General features: G+C 39.5%; 1 protein-coding gene across 5 annotated transcripts in view; it reads left to right on the top strand.

Moving 5' to 3' along the window:
- Window positions 1-13,396, top strand: part of GRM5 (glutamate metabotropic receptor 5) — a 515,185-nt gene extending 501,789 nt beyond the window's left edge. For all 5 annotated transcript variants that reach the window (XM_066370471.1, XM_066370497.1, XM_066370481.1 and 2 more), the window contains one exon: window positions 9,314-13,396. In XM_066370471.1, coding sequence (XP_066226568.1) covers window positions 9,314-10,229 — 916 coding nt within the window. In that variant the 3' untranslated portion in view covers window positions 10,230-13,396. The remainder of the gene's footprint in view (window positions 1-9,313) is intronic.
- Window positions 13,397-13,636: the final 240 nt, after the last annotated feature.

The raw sequence follows: 13,636 nt of genomic DNA, 5'->3' as shown, positions 1-13,636 counted from the left end.
AACTGCTTGTGAGGTTCCAGTCCTATTAAAATTGGAGCTATTACCTTCCCCAGACTCTCCTCTCTTTTGTCATCAATCCTAACCCCACGTTTTATTCAAGGTTAAATTAAGCTGGATTCTTCCACCCAGTCTTCCAGGCTGTACTAGCCACAGACACAGAACAGCTGTGTCTTCTTTTGTTCTCTCGTTACTTAGTTTTATCAGGGCTTTATATTGACTGTAGGGAGGGGGATCATTTCCTGTTTGGGGGAAGAAAAAAACCTCTGAGTTGATGCACCTCAACTAAAGCCTAGATTTTAAATCTCATTACGAGGAGTAGTTTTGAGGTTTAAGTCCAGGTTACTGAATTATGGATCATAAGAAATAGCTTAATTTGAGAAAGAAAGCTCTGCAACAATCCAACAAACTGCCTCTGCTTGGCACACGGTCCTGTATCACATCCTTTGTCAGGTACTGTCTCTTTGGGAGGATTTGGGGGAAGTAGCAGCTGTACTAGAACCACTAGGTACTTTAACAACCCACCCTGAATGGATGTGGAGCATTTTGGAAAGGCCTCCTGTTGCTGTTAAACCAAAGAGGAGTTGAAGTAGGGCCCAGTAGTTCTCTTCACACAGAGATCTCATTAGGGACTAACTGCCTAATCAGAGCCCTGCTCTGGGGGATTATCACAGAAGCAGGCAGCCACTGCTGTCTCCCAGCTACTCAGAAGGGAGGGAGGGAAAGTCCACTTCACAGGCTTGTTGGAAGGATTTCGTGTCATTAAGCATATGGAATTAGTTTCTTTACCATATATGCAATACATATGTTAATTGGATTTTGTTTAGCCGTGTTAAGTTCCCCGCTCTTTATGGCCTCATTAAGCTTCACTTTATTTGAAAATCCTTCCTTGCAACTTCTTCCTCTGTGAGCAGCCTTTTCTCTGGATTCTTCTACTACAAACAAGAAAATCTTAAATGGCAAGAAGAAATGTCTTCTTTTACAATAGTTTATATGTTAGTATGTTCCTTTCCATCCTCACTTTTTGTCACACCTTTTAGAGTCTTAAAACTGTATGTAGGCACTATGAAAACAAGCTTTTAGATCTACTCTGGACCTCACTATTTGGCTTGGTGTCAATCTTCTTGGTTCCTTATAGCCTTGAAGACTAATTAAATTAACAGATATTAATTAGGTCTTAACATTTACCTGAAGTAGGACCAGGTCTGGGGCCAGACAATGAGTAAGATCAATGAGTAAAGTTGCAATGAGAGTTTAAAGAAAATTATGGCGTGATTTCTACATTAAAATTAAGCTCGTGAAATAAAATATAAATAACAACATAGAACTCTTACAGTTGAAGACTAAAATAGAGAAGCAGCCATGAGTATTTCTTTGTATACTGTTCATTCATTTATTGATCAAGCATGTAGATTACATACGTATCTACTACTTAGACTATCTCTCAGTGATCCAATATAGTAGACTGCCTGTGTACTCCAGATGCTCATAAAAAGACCAAGGTAAAAAAGGTGAAGGGATTAAACAAACAAACAAAAACCCTCATTGACATGGACAACAGTATGGTGATTACCAGAAGGAAAGGGGGATAGGGGAGGAGGTAAAAGAGGGAAAAAGGGGGATAAATGCTATGGAAGGAGACTTGTCCTGGAGTGGTACACACACAATATACAGATGGTAAATTACAGAATTGTACAACTGAAACCTATATAATTTTATTTAGCAGTATTACCCCAATAAATTCAATTTAAAAAGAAATTAGCATATAAGTGCAGAAACCTAATAGCTAACCAGAGGTTAACTCTAATAACCTAATAAGGTTTAATTGTTTCTATTTGTAATCTGAAATGATATGCCTGGGTTGCTGGGGCTTGAGCCAGGACCTCTTCTTTCTTTAATGTATGTTTGGAAAAAAAAAGAATGAAGCCCAAAGTTAATTACCCAGTTATTTGAAAAGAAAAGGAAAGGAGAAGAAAAATGATCTGTGAAGGTTAGGGGTAGCCAGGAAGAATTTTTATAGTAGGAAAAAAAAAAAATCTAAACTCTACCTTCTGATGTCTTAACTTCTGACTCCATCTCTACACTGTCAAATTAAACCACTACTTATTTTTGGAAATTCCCTGTAGAGTCCTGAACTTCCATCATTGCTGTTCATCCTGGAGGCCAATGCCTAGACCTCTCTCTTAGTACTCTTCCATGCCTTCTAATAATTCAAGACCTACATCAAATCTGTCTCTTTGGGTGTGTGTGTGTGTGACAGAGACAGAGAGAGGGACAGTTAGGGACAGACAGACAGAAAGGGAGATGAGAAGCATCAATTCTTTGTTCCAGCTCCTTAGTTGTTCATTGATTGCTTTCTATTATGTGCTTTGACCGGGGGGCAGGCAGCATTCCCTGGGCAGTCCCCTGCTGGAAATGTTTCTTCCTTTTGTGAAGTTTGGATCTCTTGTGATCTTCACCCTATAGAATCTCAGTGAACTCACTGCCTCTTCCCATGCTCCACCATCCTTCACTTTCCTCATCCTTAGCACCCTACCACTGACCTAATTACTTCTATCAAAATACTGTGAGTACCTCATATTGTTAGCCTTCTTCTGTGTTTATCTTCTCTCTTGAATTCAACTTTACCCTCTTTGAGAGTGGTCTCTGTATCAATAATTCTCAGTCACATTATCAAAAATCACTGCTGAATAAAATCATTTGTGAAAGTATCACAGATTATCTGCTACAGTAGTTGAAATACCAGGCCCTGGCCAGTTTGCTCAATGAATAGAGTGTCAGCCTAGCATATGGACATCCTGGGTTCAATTCCCGGTCAGGGAACACAAGAGAAATGACCATCTGCTTCTATCCCCCTTTCTCTCCTCCTTTGCTCTCTCATCCCCTCACAGCCACTGGCTTCATTGGCTCAAGCATGGGCCCTGAACACTGAAGATAGCTCAGTTGTTTCCAGTACGTCAGACTCAGGTGCTAAAAATAGCTCAGTTGATTCTAGCCCCAGACGGGGGTTGCCAGAGTAGATACCAGTCAGGGCACATGCAAGAGTCTGTCTCACTATTTCCCCTTCTCTCACTTAAAAAAAAGAAAAAAGAAATTCCCAAATTTTCAAAATAGTACAAATTTAAGCTTATGCTTACAATTATGCCATTTTCACTTCTGGCATTCCTAATAAGTCAGAGAGAAAAATGAGAGCGAACTATCAGGGTAGGAATTAAGTGTGCTACATATAAGACAATTGTATTTTATTGGATGACAGCATGAAAAATAGGCTGAAAACTGCCACAAAATATTAATTTATATGGTAGTAAGCTTCCACGGCGTTCATCATCAAGGCATCTATTCATTATCCTTGACAAACGCAGTTGCTCAATCAACCTGTGCTTTTTGAGTTAAAAACCAACGAGTAATATAGGTGCTTTCTTGAGAGTGCAAAGTATATGATTAAGAAGGACGGCGATATAGGGTAATAAAGAATATAAATCAAATGACTAACTTCACCTACTTAAAAACATATCATCACCAGGTAGTAACCGAGACTTCCATGGAATAAGGAGAGCTCACTTTAATATAGACAGTGTTAGGTCATCAAAAATGGAACTGGAACTCATGCTGTGGTATTAGTCCCACTTGCCATTTTCTAACTGTGTAACCTTGAGCAAATCACCTAATCTCACTGAGCTTCAGTTTTCTCATTTTTGAAAGGGGGATAAAGATGTTGATCCTAGCTACTTTGACAATCAAAGTGATCCTAAAAGTGCTTTATAAAGCACTATGCAAATATAAGGCAGTATTGCTTTGTTATTGTGTCTTTACTACCTAATTTAGTCCTCGGTTTCATTTCCATTTACTCAAATGGTTTTCTCTATACATACGTCTCTAATGCATACACCATCATGGCCATTTAAATTGCTTTTGTCAAGGAGTGAGCTATTTACATTCATTTATGCTATAACTGGAGAAATTTATATAGATGATTCTGTCATATTCATATATATTGTGGTATATTTCTCAGTATAATTGTCAGAAGCAAGACATCAGGTTTTAGGCAGGTTCAGAAAGAAATTTTTCCACAGAATTTAGAATTTCTGAATATAAACAATAACAAATTCCTCAGTATCTTTTAAAAATTGTATTTCCATACTTTGTAATTCAAAGCAAATTACTGAAAGCAAAAGATATTGATTTTAAAGTTTAACAAAATGAGCTGAAAATGAAACTGCAATTACAAATTTTCTGCTTATAATAGTGTTAATTCATGAAACTTTCTTATTGACCCAGTATTTTCATATATTATTCCAAAGACATATTTGCTAATGATGTTACAAGTTTTTTAAAAAATACTATTTGTATCAGGAAGCTCAAAGTCATACTATGTCTTCCTTCTGCCTATCCCTCAGCCCAAAATTACAAATGAGAGGTTTAGTAATTAAGATAACATTTCATAAAAAGAATTTGTTCATCTTCAGAGGATATATTTGATTATTCAAATGCCCTGACACTGTGCAACTTATGAAGGTACTAATAAGCTATGTAACAAAAGAGAGAATAAGGACTTAGGTTTTTTCCTTCTATTCAATAAAATACTCTTAAGAATTTTAATAGCTTATATGCTATTAATAAAACCCTCAAGAAGTTCTGAGGGGAAAAAACCACAGAGATCATTCAACTGCCATTTAAAATGAACACAAAAATTCTAAATTCCATAGACTTGGATGGTCAAACTCTCTGTATTAACATTTGCTTCCTAACAATGGCGAGCCATGGCAGAATGCTCTAATTCCTGCAGTTTTGGCAGATGAATTAGAGAAGTGAAAGAGGTCATTGAGCTGACATTCAGAGATAGCTTAAAATGAATAAATTATTTGTGTCCCACATAGAAAAGAAGACAGAGAATAAATACACTGTAAGAATAAAAATATAAGCTGTAATTTTGGCAGACCCAACATGTAAACAAAAAATAAACAAGTAAACAAAACCTAGCCCTCAAATAACATTATTGAAATGCTGCTCTTTTTTTCAGAAACAAAGAACAAATTGTCATATATGATTAAACAATAGACTAATTACATAGTATTATATATATTTAGCAAAAGGGTTATTGGTGCCTAGAAAGAGCAAGAAGGCTTTTTAGCATTTGTTTGTTTTCATTGTTGTTGTTTGAGCTAGTTCGTCCTCCTTCCCACATGTAGAAAACCATTTGTCTGTCTCTCCTCCATTCTTCTTTCCTTCTTTCTCTTTTCAAATGCCCCAAATATCCAGTCGGTGAGGTGCAGTGCTCTAGTTCCCTCTCCTTTTTTCTTACCGCAGGTCCCTAAGACAAATGCATAATCTTGATGCTTTAAAAAAAAATTCTTAGCCTAAGTAGTAATAAATGACATTGTGCCTTGATTAAATGGAAGGTTAGATGCTGATAAATTACCCCTTGCAGAGGTGCTTTGCTTAATAAAGTACCCCCATGAACCTTTGGTTCCTCCCAGAAATCATGTGAGGTTAGCAGGGGAGGTTTATTTTTTCCATTTTTTTTTTTTTACCAATAAGCAAAGAGGCTTAAAAGTGTTGAGTGATTTGTCCAGTGTCACTCAGAGCCAGATCTTAGACCCACATTCTGCCTCTGCCGCCCATACTGTTTCAGGAAACTTGCACAACTGAGAAGTTTCACTAAAACACAGATATGTGAATTAAAAAATAAAAGGAATAAACTTCCTATATGATTTTCATGGTAGATATCAAGATCTGTGTTTTAATATTTAGTTAATGAAATTTCTTATCTGTGTACACTGATTACTATTTAGTTACAGTGAGTTATATAAAAATAGATCCATAAGACAAAAAGAAAACTTAATAATGAATTACTTTGAAAGCTTAATTCTAACAGAAAAACAATTCAGTATAAATTATTTTTAATGAAACGCATTTATCCATTCAATTATTTGGCCCAAAATATTACTGAGCACCTACTGTGTTATTGGTTATGCACTGGGTACTGTGGATATAACAGACAACAGAGAAACTTCTGCCTGTGCCCTCATAACACTCCATTCAGCAATGAGATGCACACACAGCAAAGTTACTAAGGGCCTAATGCGGGACAATGAGAACTAACTTAGGGGTGGGGTCCGGAAAGCATCCCTCAAGAAAAATCAGCTAAGGTAAAATCAAAATAAAAAAAGGAAGAGCTTAAGCAAAAAGGAAGGAAAGGGCAGAGAGAACAGAGCACAATGAAAGAGCATTTCAGGAAGGAGGGAAATGTGAAATATAAACAATGTGGAGTAGATGAGATCACTTAAGGACAGAGCACGGGGTGAGAAAAGAGGCCACTGATCAAACTCCATGGAGCTCTGATTCTTGTTATAGTTGGTCAGGTTAAGAAGAAACAATCAGAAATATTTTATGTACTTTACCATGTATTTTACTTTGCACTGAATTCTCTGTGCAGAGCTCAACATGGCACCTAGTACACTGTTTTTCTTTTCTGAAATGTAGTATTTTATTTCCTGAAATGTAGTATTCTGGAATGTAAAAATTAATTCATAGATATCTTCTCCTTACCAGATCCTTTCACCTACATCCTCATAACAACTTCCATCAAACGGATGTCTGCTTTTTAGCAAGGCTAAAAGAGATTATTCTCTTCCAAGCATTCAGGATGCTGATCCAGAACTAGAACCCAGATTTTAGGATCCTTTGTCCACTGCACTTTCCAGGACAGCACCACCTTCCCCGTTAGCTTAAGAATCCTGTTCATTCATCAGATGCTTATTAAGATCCACCTAGGTGCCAAAGAACAAGATAATAAGGTTTTCGTGGAAACTGTATTCTACTAATAAACAGATTAATGTCATAAGTCGTTCTTTCTGTTGTTGTTGTTCTTAGAGTATCCATTTACTTTGAAGGAAAAAAATCTTTTGTTACCCAAGAAGTGAAATGAAGATTTGGACTCCATTTCTCTGGGGTCTCCTGTGTCCATTTCCCTTGTTATTCTGATTGTCTGATGCGCTCTCTCACGCATGACCATAGGCACTGTGTGCAAAGGTATGGCAGGAAAGATATCAATATTTTGTGCAGACTGGTGATTAGGATAGTTTCCTTCTCACACATTCATCCAAAGGTTTTTCAGTCTGCTGTCATGTTTTGTGACACGGTCACATGTGATCCCAAACACTGTCACAGTTGGCATCCAAAGTTATGTTCGATCACAACCTTTCTGTACTGGGAACAAGAACTTCCCTAGGGTAAAGCTTGAAGAATAAATTCAGATGTGCTTCCAGTTTCTAGCCCATACTTTGTATTAAAGTGGCCTCAGAGACCTGAAAGACTAATTGTCCCTACTGACATGTCTGTTTTTCATCCTGCTGGCAGGAGAGAGAGGGTTGTTGGCAACCATCCTCCTTCCAATCAAGTCCTATAAATAAACTCGCCCATTTATTCAGTGCTATGGTCCAAGAGTTAGTGTACACCTGGGAAGAAGAAAAGTAATGTACTAAACACATGAAAGGTGGCAGGTGAGGTTAATGCAAAATGTAGAAACAAACCATGAAACTTCCCTGGAAACAAAAGTTAAGAGGTTGGCAGGGTCCTCTCTGCTACTAAGGATGCATAGCAACCTCCAAACCTGGAAATAACCTGCCCATCCTTTGCAGGAAGAGAGGTGGGGGTAGGGGATATCTCACATTTCAGAACTGTGAAGGACACCAGGTTGCAATGCATTGGGTAGATTAAATAGAATAAGAGTTTACAGGAAGAGCAGAGAAAGGAAGACCACCAGGTGCGAAAGGACAGATGAAGAGATTGGAAGCAGTGTAAGAAAGAGGCAGGAAGCATGTTGCTATAGGGGCTGCAGAAACAGTGGTCTGTTACCAACGGAGTGGATTTCTCAGGCACAGAGGATATAGCCATTCCAGGAGGGCAGCCCCAGGCAAGTGGGCTCCAAACACAATTCAGTCCCCCACCTGGCAAAGGTAGATCAGCCCTCTAGCTTGGCCTCCAGGAGGCCATGGGAACAATGGGAACCCAAAGAGAAAGGATAGCTTTCTACACCTTCTGCAGAATCACTTTGGGGAGCAGGGTGCAGAGTGCTTGTAAAATACATAGATCCTTGGAACCCAATCCAGGCAATCAGAATCTCTTGGGATCCTGCCTAGGATATTTGAGAAATGACCTTGATGAGTCTTACACACAATTAAGTTTCATAACCACTTGCTGAGATGATACAATTGGGTGGCTATCTCTTTTTTATAGCACCTAAAACTGAGCTGTCTGGGCATAATACACTCCTAGTTACTGAGATCTCAGATTCCTTTGTGATGAGAAATCACACCAGGTTCTTTTCATATAGCATTCCTGAAGGTCAAGCCACATCCTCCAACCATACAAGGCTTCAGAGGCTGCTGTATCATTTTCTGCTGTGGGTAGCTGAAGCCCCAATAGCATCTTCATCAGAGCAGCTTTCAGGCTTCAGGGTGGTATCAAAAAGAACTCCTTGGGAAAAAAAGCGGGAGAAAGGCCCTAAGAAATCATGTCAATCGGACAACACTCAAGCCCCTAATTTAAAAGCAATATACTAGGTGCCAAATGCAATATATTGCGTGCTCCTCATAGAATTATTTCAAGTTTTAAGCCTAAAAAAATAAATTTGTGAGGAAAATTCATGTGAAGTAAAAATGTTTCAATTAATTAGAAATCCCTGTATGTGTTCCTGAATTTCTATTTTCCAGCAGATAAGCCAGACTAAGTAGAACCATTTTCAAAGTCGGGAATTCATACAAAAACCCCAAATTAAATACACCAGCCACTGACCTGCAGAATAAAAACTGGATTGGAACCATTGTCTACTTCCTGGTAACCCTTGACTCTTACCCCTTCTCTCAGAGACTGGGTTTGTGAGTGAGGTCCTACTTTTCATGTTTTCTTTAAGAGGCTGCCAATTCTAAGAAGCCGTGGGCCTGTACCAGGCTCTTTTGCACACAGCCTCTAGCCCTGGCTTCTTTGTTTGCAGAGTAACCAGTTGTTGTACTCCTGGGTGAGCTCAAAACTACTGCAGATTCCCCATAAATACTCTCTTCATCCTTACTAATATAGCCCCTTTGTCCACTTTCATGGAAATAATAAACAGACGGCCAGATATAAGAAAGACTCAAACGCAAAACAAGCAAGCAAATGCCACTCCAAGATTTTTTTCCTTGGTGTCCTTTCGATGCCTTATTTCCTGGAAGCACAATAAAATTCCTTCCCAATCCAAGCCAGATAATCACCCCACATGGGGGAAGCCAGCTTGGGGATCTCACTAAGTCACTTCTCATCCCTCTTTTCTCCGCAGCTCCAATGGAAAATCCGTCACGTGGGCCCAGAATGAGAGGAGCGGCCGGGGGCAGCACCTGTGGCAGCGGCTGTCCATCCACATCAACAGGAAGGAGAATCCCAACCAAACAGCGGTCATCAAGCCCTTCCCCAAGAGCACGGAGAGCCGCGGCCAAAGCGCGGGTGGAGCGGGCGGCGCGGGCGCGGGCGCCGGCGCGGGGGTGTCGGGCGGCGCGAGCTGCACCGCTGCGGGCCCCACCGGCCCCGAGCCCCCCGACGCCAGCCCCAAGGCGCTGTTTGATGTGGCCGAGGCCGAGGAGCAGTTCCCCGCGGCCGTGCCCCCGCGCTCGCCGTCGCCCATCAGCACGCTGAGCCACCGCGCGGGCTCGGCCAGCCGCACGGAGGACGACGTGCCGTCGCTGCACTCGGAGCCGGCCGCGCGCAGCAGCTCCTCGCAGGGCTCGCTGATGGAGCAGATCAGCAGCGTGGTGACCCGCTTCACGGCCAACATCAGCGAGCTCAACTCCATGATGCTGTCCACGGCGGCGCCCGGGCCGGGCGTGGGCGCCCCGCTCTGCTCGTCCTACCTGATCCCCAAAGAGATCCAGCTGCCCACGACCATGACAACGTTTGCCGAAATCCAGCCCCTGCCCGCCATCGAGGTCACCGCCGGCGCGCAGCCCGCGGCGGCCGCCCCGCCGGCTGGGGGCGCTGCCCCGGAGACCCCTGCGGCCGGGCCCGAGGCTGCCACGGGCAAGCCGGACCTGGAGGAGTTGGTAGCTCTCACCCCGCCGTCCCCCTTCAGAGACTCGGTGGACTCGGGGAGTACAACCCCCAACTCGCCGGTGTCCGAGTCGGCCCTCTGTATCCCATCGTCTCCCAAATATGACACACTGATCATAAGAGATTACACTCAGAGCTCCTCGTCGTTGTGAATGTCATTGGAAACTACACCGCGTTCCCCGAAGGAAGCCAACGCCGCCGGTGTTCACACAGTTGCCTGGTTAAGATCTGAGGTGGAAGATGCCCGATAACCCGTAATGGAAACATGAGATTAATAGTGCTATTTAACATCAACAGACGAAGACACCAACTACAAATCTGGCAGATTTTCTTCTAGTGGCCTTAGAAAACATGGGCTTTTAAGAAACACTGCTATTTTTGAGGGCTGACAGGAATGTGTTGAAACAGTTACATATCAAGTGCTTTGCTCTAAAGGAAGCAAAAAGTGTGAAAAGGCTTAATGGAGGGGGAAAAGCATAGTTAATAAGTAACTGTAAAAAGTTTTGTCCGTTTACTTTAGTTCTCTTCCCAGAAGATTCTTTGATTCACCAAACATGAATGTACATTTTCTAACAAACTCAAAATCTGGGACCAAAACATCAACCTATTCTTATTATTTTTTCTTTCTTTTGAAGACTCTAAAAAGCAGTACCTTTGGCCCGGTATTTACTGCGGTGTAGTGCATATGTCTGATGCGTAACACACAACTGGATAATGAGCGGGGCGCTGAGATATGCAGGGCTTTTAACCAGAGACTTACTTCCCTCTCCGATTCATTTGTGAAATACTCTTCCGAAAGCCTGCATCCGGGATTTCACTTAGTTATTTCAATTCACCTCCATTAACCAAGAAAACCAGTGGAAGATTTCTTGACTATTTCACCATGTTGCCAATCAATACTGGAGTAGCAAAAAAAAAAAAAAAAAATTTTTCTGGAATACTGTTTTGTAATTCCCTCACTGGGGTGCGTCGTGTAGCTGGAAATTCTCTTTATAATAATCATTCTTAAACTCCAGCTTGGCTATCTCTTTCCTGAAGTGTGGCCACGCCTCCTTAGGAATGCTGTTCAGTTAGCATTGCCAGCTAAAATATTACCATATGCATTTGGGCTTCTTCATTCCTTTCTTTTGAGAATCTGATGCACAAAAAGCTTCTCTGTTCTGTTCAAATACCACAACTGGAAGAATGGCTCATAGACCCAATGAAGACATTGTCATGATTGGAGGGACTGTTGTTCAAAAATTAACAGTCTTAATGCACTGAAAATTTTAAACTGTGTCAACTTGGCTTAGCAGAGAGATTTAGCCATGCCAGTGAGCAGTGATTTTACCTTTTCTCGGCTGCTGAAACAGGGCAGCTATGAACTATGACAAATGTAGATTTTTCAAAGCAATACAGAATACTAAAACAGGAACCTTAATGAATATAAACCACACAATCTTTCTTAGCCATTCCAAAAAGAGGCAAAGCAATTATTAATATTTTCCTTTCTAAATAATTATTAATATGATTTTGTGCACTTCATACTGTCACTTTTTAAATACTGCAGAAAAGAGATTTAAAGTTATAAAAATATACATACTTTGAAAGGCTCATATAGATAGAATTCATAGCTCAAAATCTATATCCACTGTCATCTATTTCTTCCTCCCATTACAGCTATCCTCAGGTGCCAAATGTTTTTGATTTTTAAATAAGGATAGTAATAAATGGAGGAGGTGTCCAATAAATTAAAAGTTCAGTTGATCCAGCCTTATACTTAAGATAGCCTTATGAAAAATATTTTCTGTGAGGCAGAAGTATATTTTTGGCAGAAAGAAAAATAAGTAAAACCTTTTTTATTTTGCTTAATATCTTTATTTTGTATGTATTTTTTAAAATCTTACATCTACTTAAAAACAGAAATTGAGAAATGGAAATATATCCATTGGTATAATTTATCATTGTCCACTTTTAAAAGCTATAATAAATATACTGCCAGATTTCCCTTTCCTGATACCTGTTCTAATATTAAATTTTAAATCAAATTTCCCAATATAAAATATTAAATGCTAACATTAACTTACTAAAATATAAATTTGAAAGTTCAAACCTCCCATGAAAGATTTAAAATAACATCATCAGAGTACGCAGATCCCAAATATGATTATGAGACTCTTGAAACAGAGTAGATCTAACTAAGTTTTATGGTTTCATTGAAAGCAAATATCTGCCTCTACTTGAAAAACAAATGTAAATATTTTGAAGTATTATTATCCCTGGATCTCATCAAAAAGGTAGCATTCACCTGAGGATTACTGTCTTTATTTCCTAGGCATTGAAACCTGTCTAAACATGTTTTCCTATCTAAGTTTTAAATTTTGTTTCATAAATCTCTATGTTGAGTCCATTTTATTTTCAACTACAATATATTTCACTGTGTTAAACACATTTTTGGAACTTTCTCCATGATCAATTTTTTTTAAATGTTTTAGTAACATATCTATTGTTAAACTACATTAATTTATGAGAAACTTTATTAGAGATCAAAATTTAATGCCAATAAATTACCATGTAATACTTCCAATCAACTGAAAAAAAAATAATTTATCCAATTAGAGGAGAACAAGATGTATTTTTCTCTGTATTTCTATACCCTTTGCCACTTCATTCTATACATTGTAAATACATATTATTAGTAGTAATACATTCTTGAGATTCTTTATTTTGGAATGATGCTAACTCTGTCTCTTTGCCAATTCTCATACCAGGTTCCAAGTAATAAATATACAATACAAAGAAAACTGAATATTCATTCTAGGGCTAGGATATGAACTTTACAATTCATTTGGGTACCTATTTTCATTGAGTTTCCTTGAAAACAATCTGTTCCTGGTGCCCAGAGATAATTCAGTTGGGACTAAAAGGCGGGGGAAAGTACAGTGAAACGCTCAAGTTCAGAAAAGTGATCCTAAAGGACAGTTTGGTCCCAGGATGAAAACAAAAGAAGACCTGGTTTGATCAAGTTATATGGACGATCTAAGCAGCCCACCCATTCTTGAATTTTGGGAGAGGAACGGGGGCAGTTTGAGAAGAACATGTCTGGATTGGGAAGAACCCATCTGTCTAGATTAGAGGTGGGGGAACAGAAGGAAAGGGAGTACGGAAAGGAGAACCACATGAAATTTGACTGAAGCAAAGGAAAAAAACAAACCCCCAAATGTGCTAAGCCTTGATATTAACAGTCTTTCCCAAGCTACTGGTGTTACCAGCAAGTGATCAGGAGGACCAGGAGCTAGTTCTGACTATGAATGAGTTGTATAATGGCTCTGCTACAGTTCTGTGACTTCCAAATCAGGAATTAAACACTTATTAAGAAAAAAAAGAAAAAAAAAAAAAAAAAAAAAAAAAAAAACGTTTCCTATGATAGTCTCCTAGCAAAATGTACATGTTTTGGAGACTTCAAAGGTATTATCTGAGTTCACATTTAGCCACAGCTTATTAATAACCCTCAAGCTGTCAGAATCTCTATAGTAACCATTTACAATTTTATACTGTGAAAAAAAATATAGATCAGTGA

Source organism: Saccopteryx leptura, chromosome 1 (genome assembly GCF_036850995.1).
Source record: "Saccopteryx leptura isolate mSacLep1 chromosome 1, mSacLep1_pri_phased_curated, whole genome shotgun sequence".
Classification (NCBI taxonomy): Eukaryota; Metazoa; Chordata; class Mammalia; order Chiroptera; family Emballonuridae; genus Saccopteryx; species Saccopteryx leptura.
Note: the sequence above shows the minus strand (reverse complement) of the source record. Positions and strands in the feature narration are given on the sequence as shown.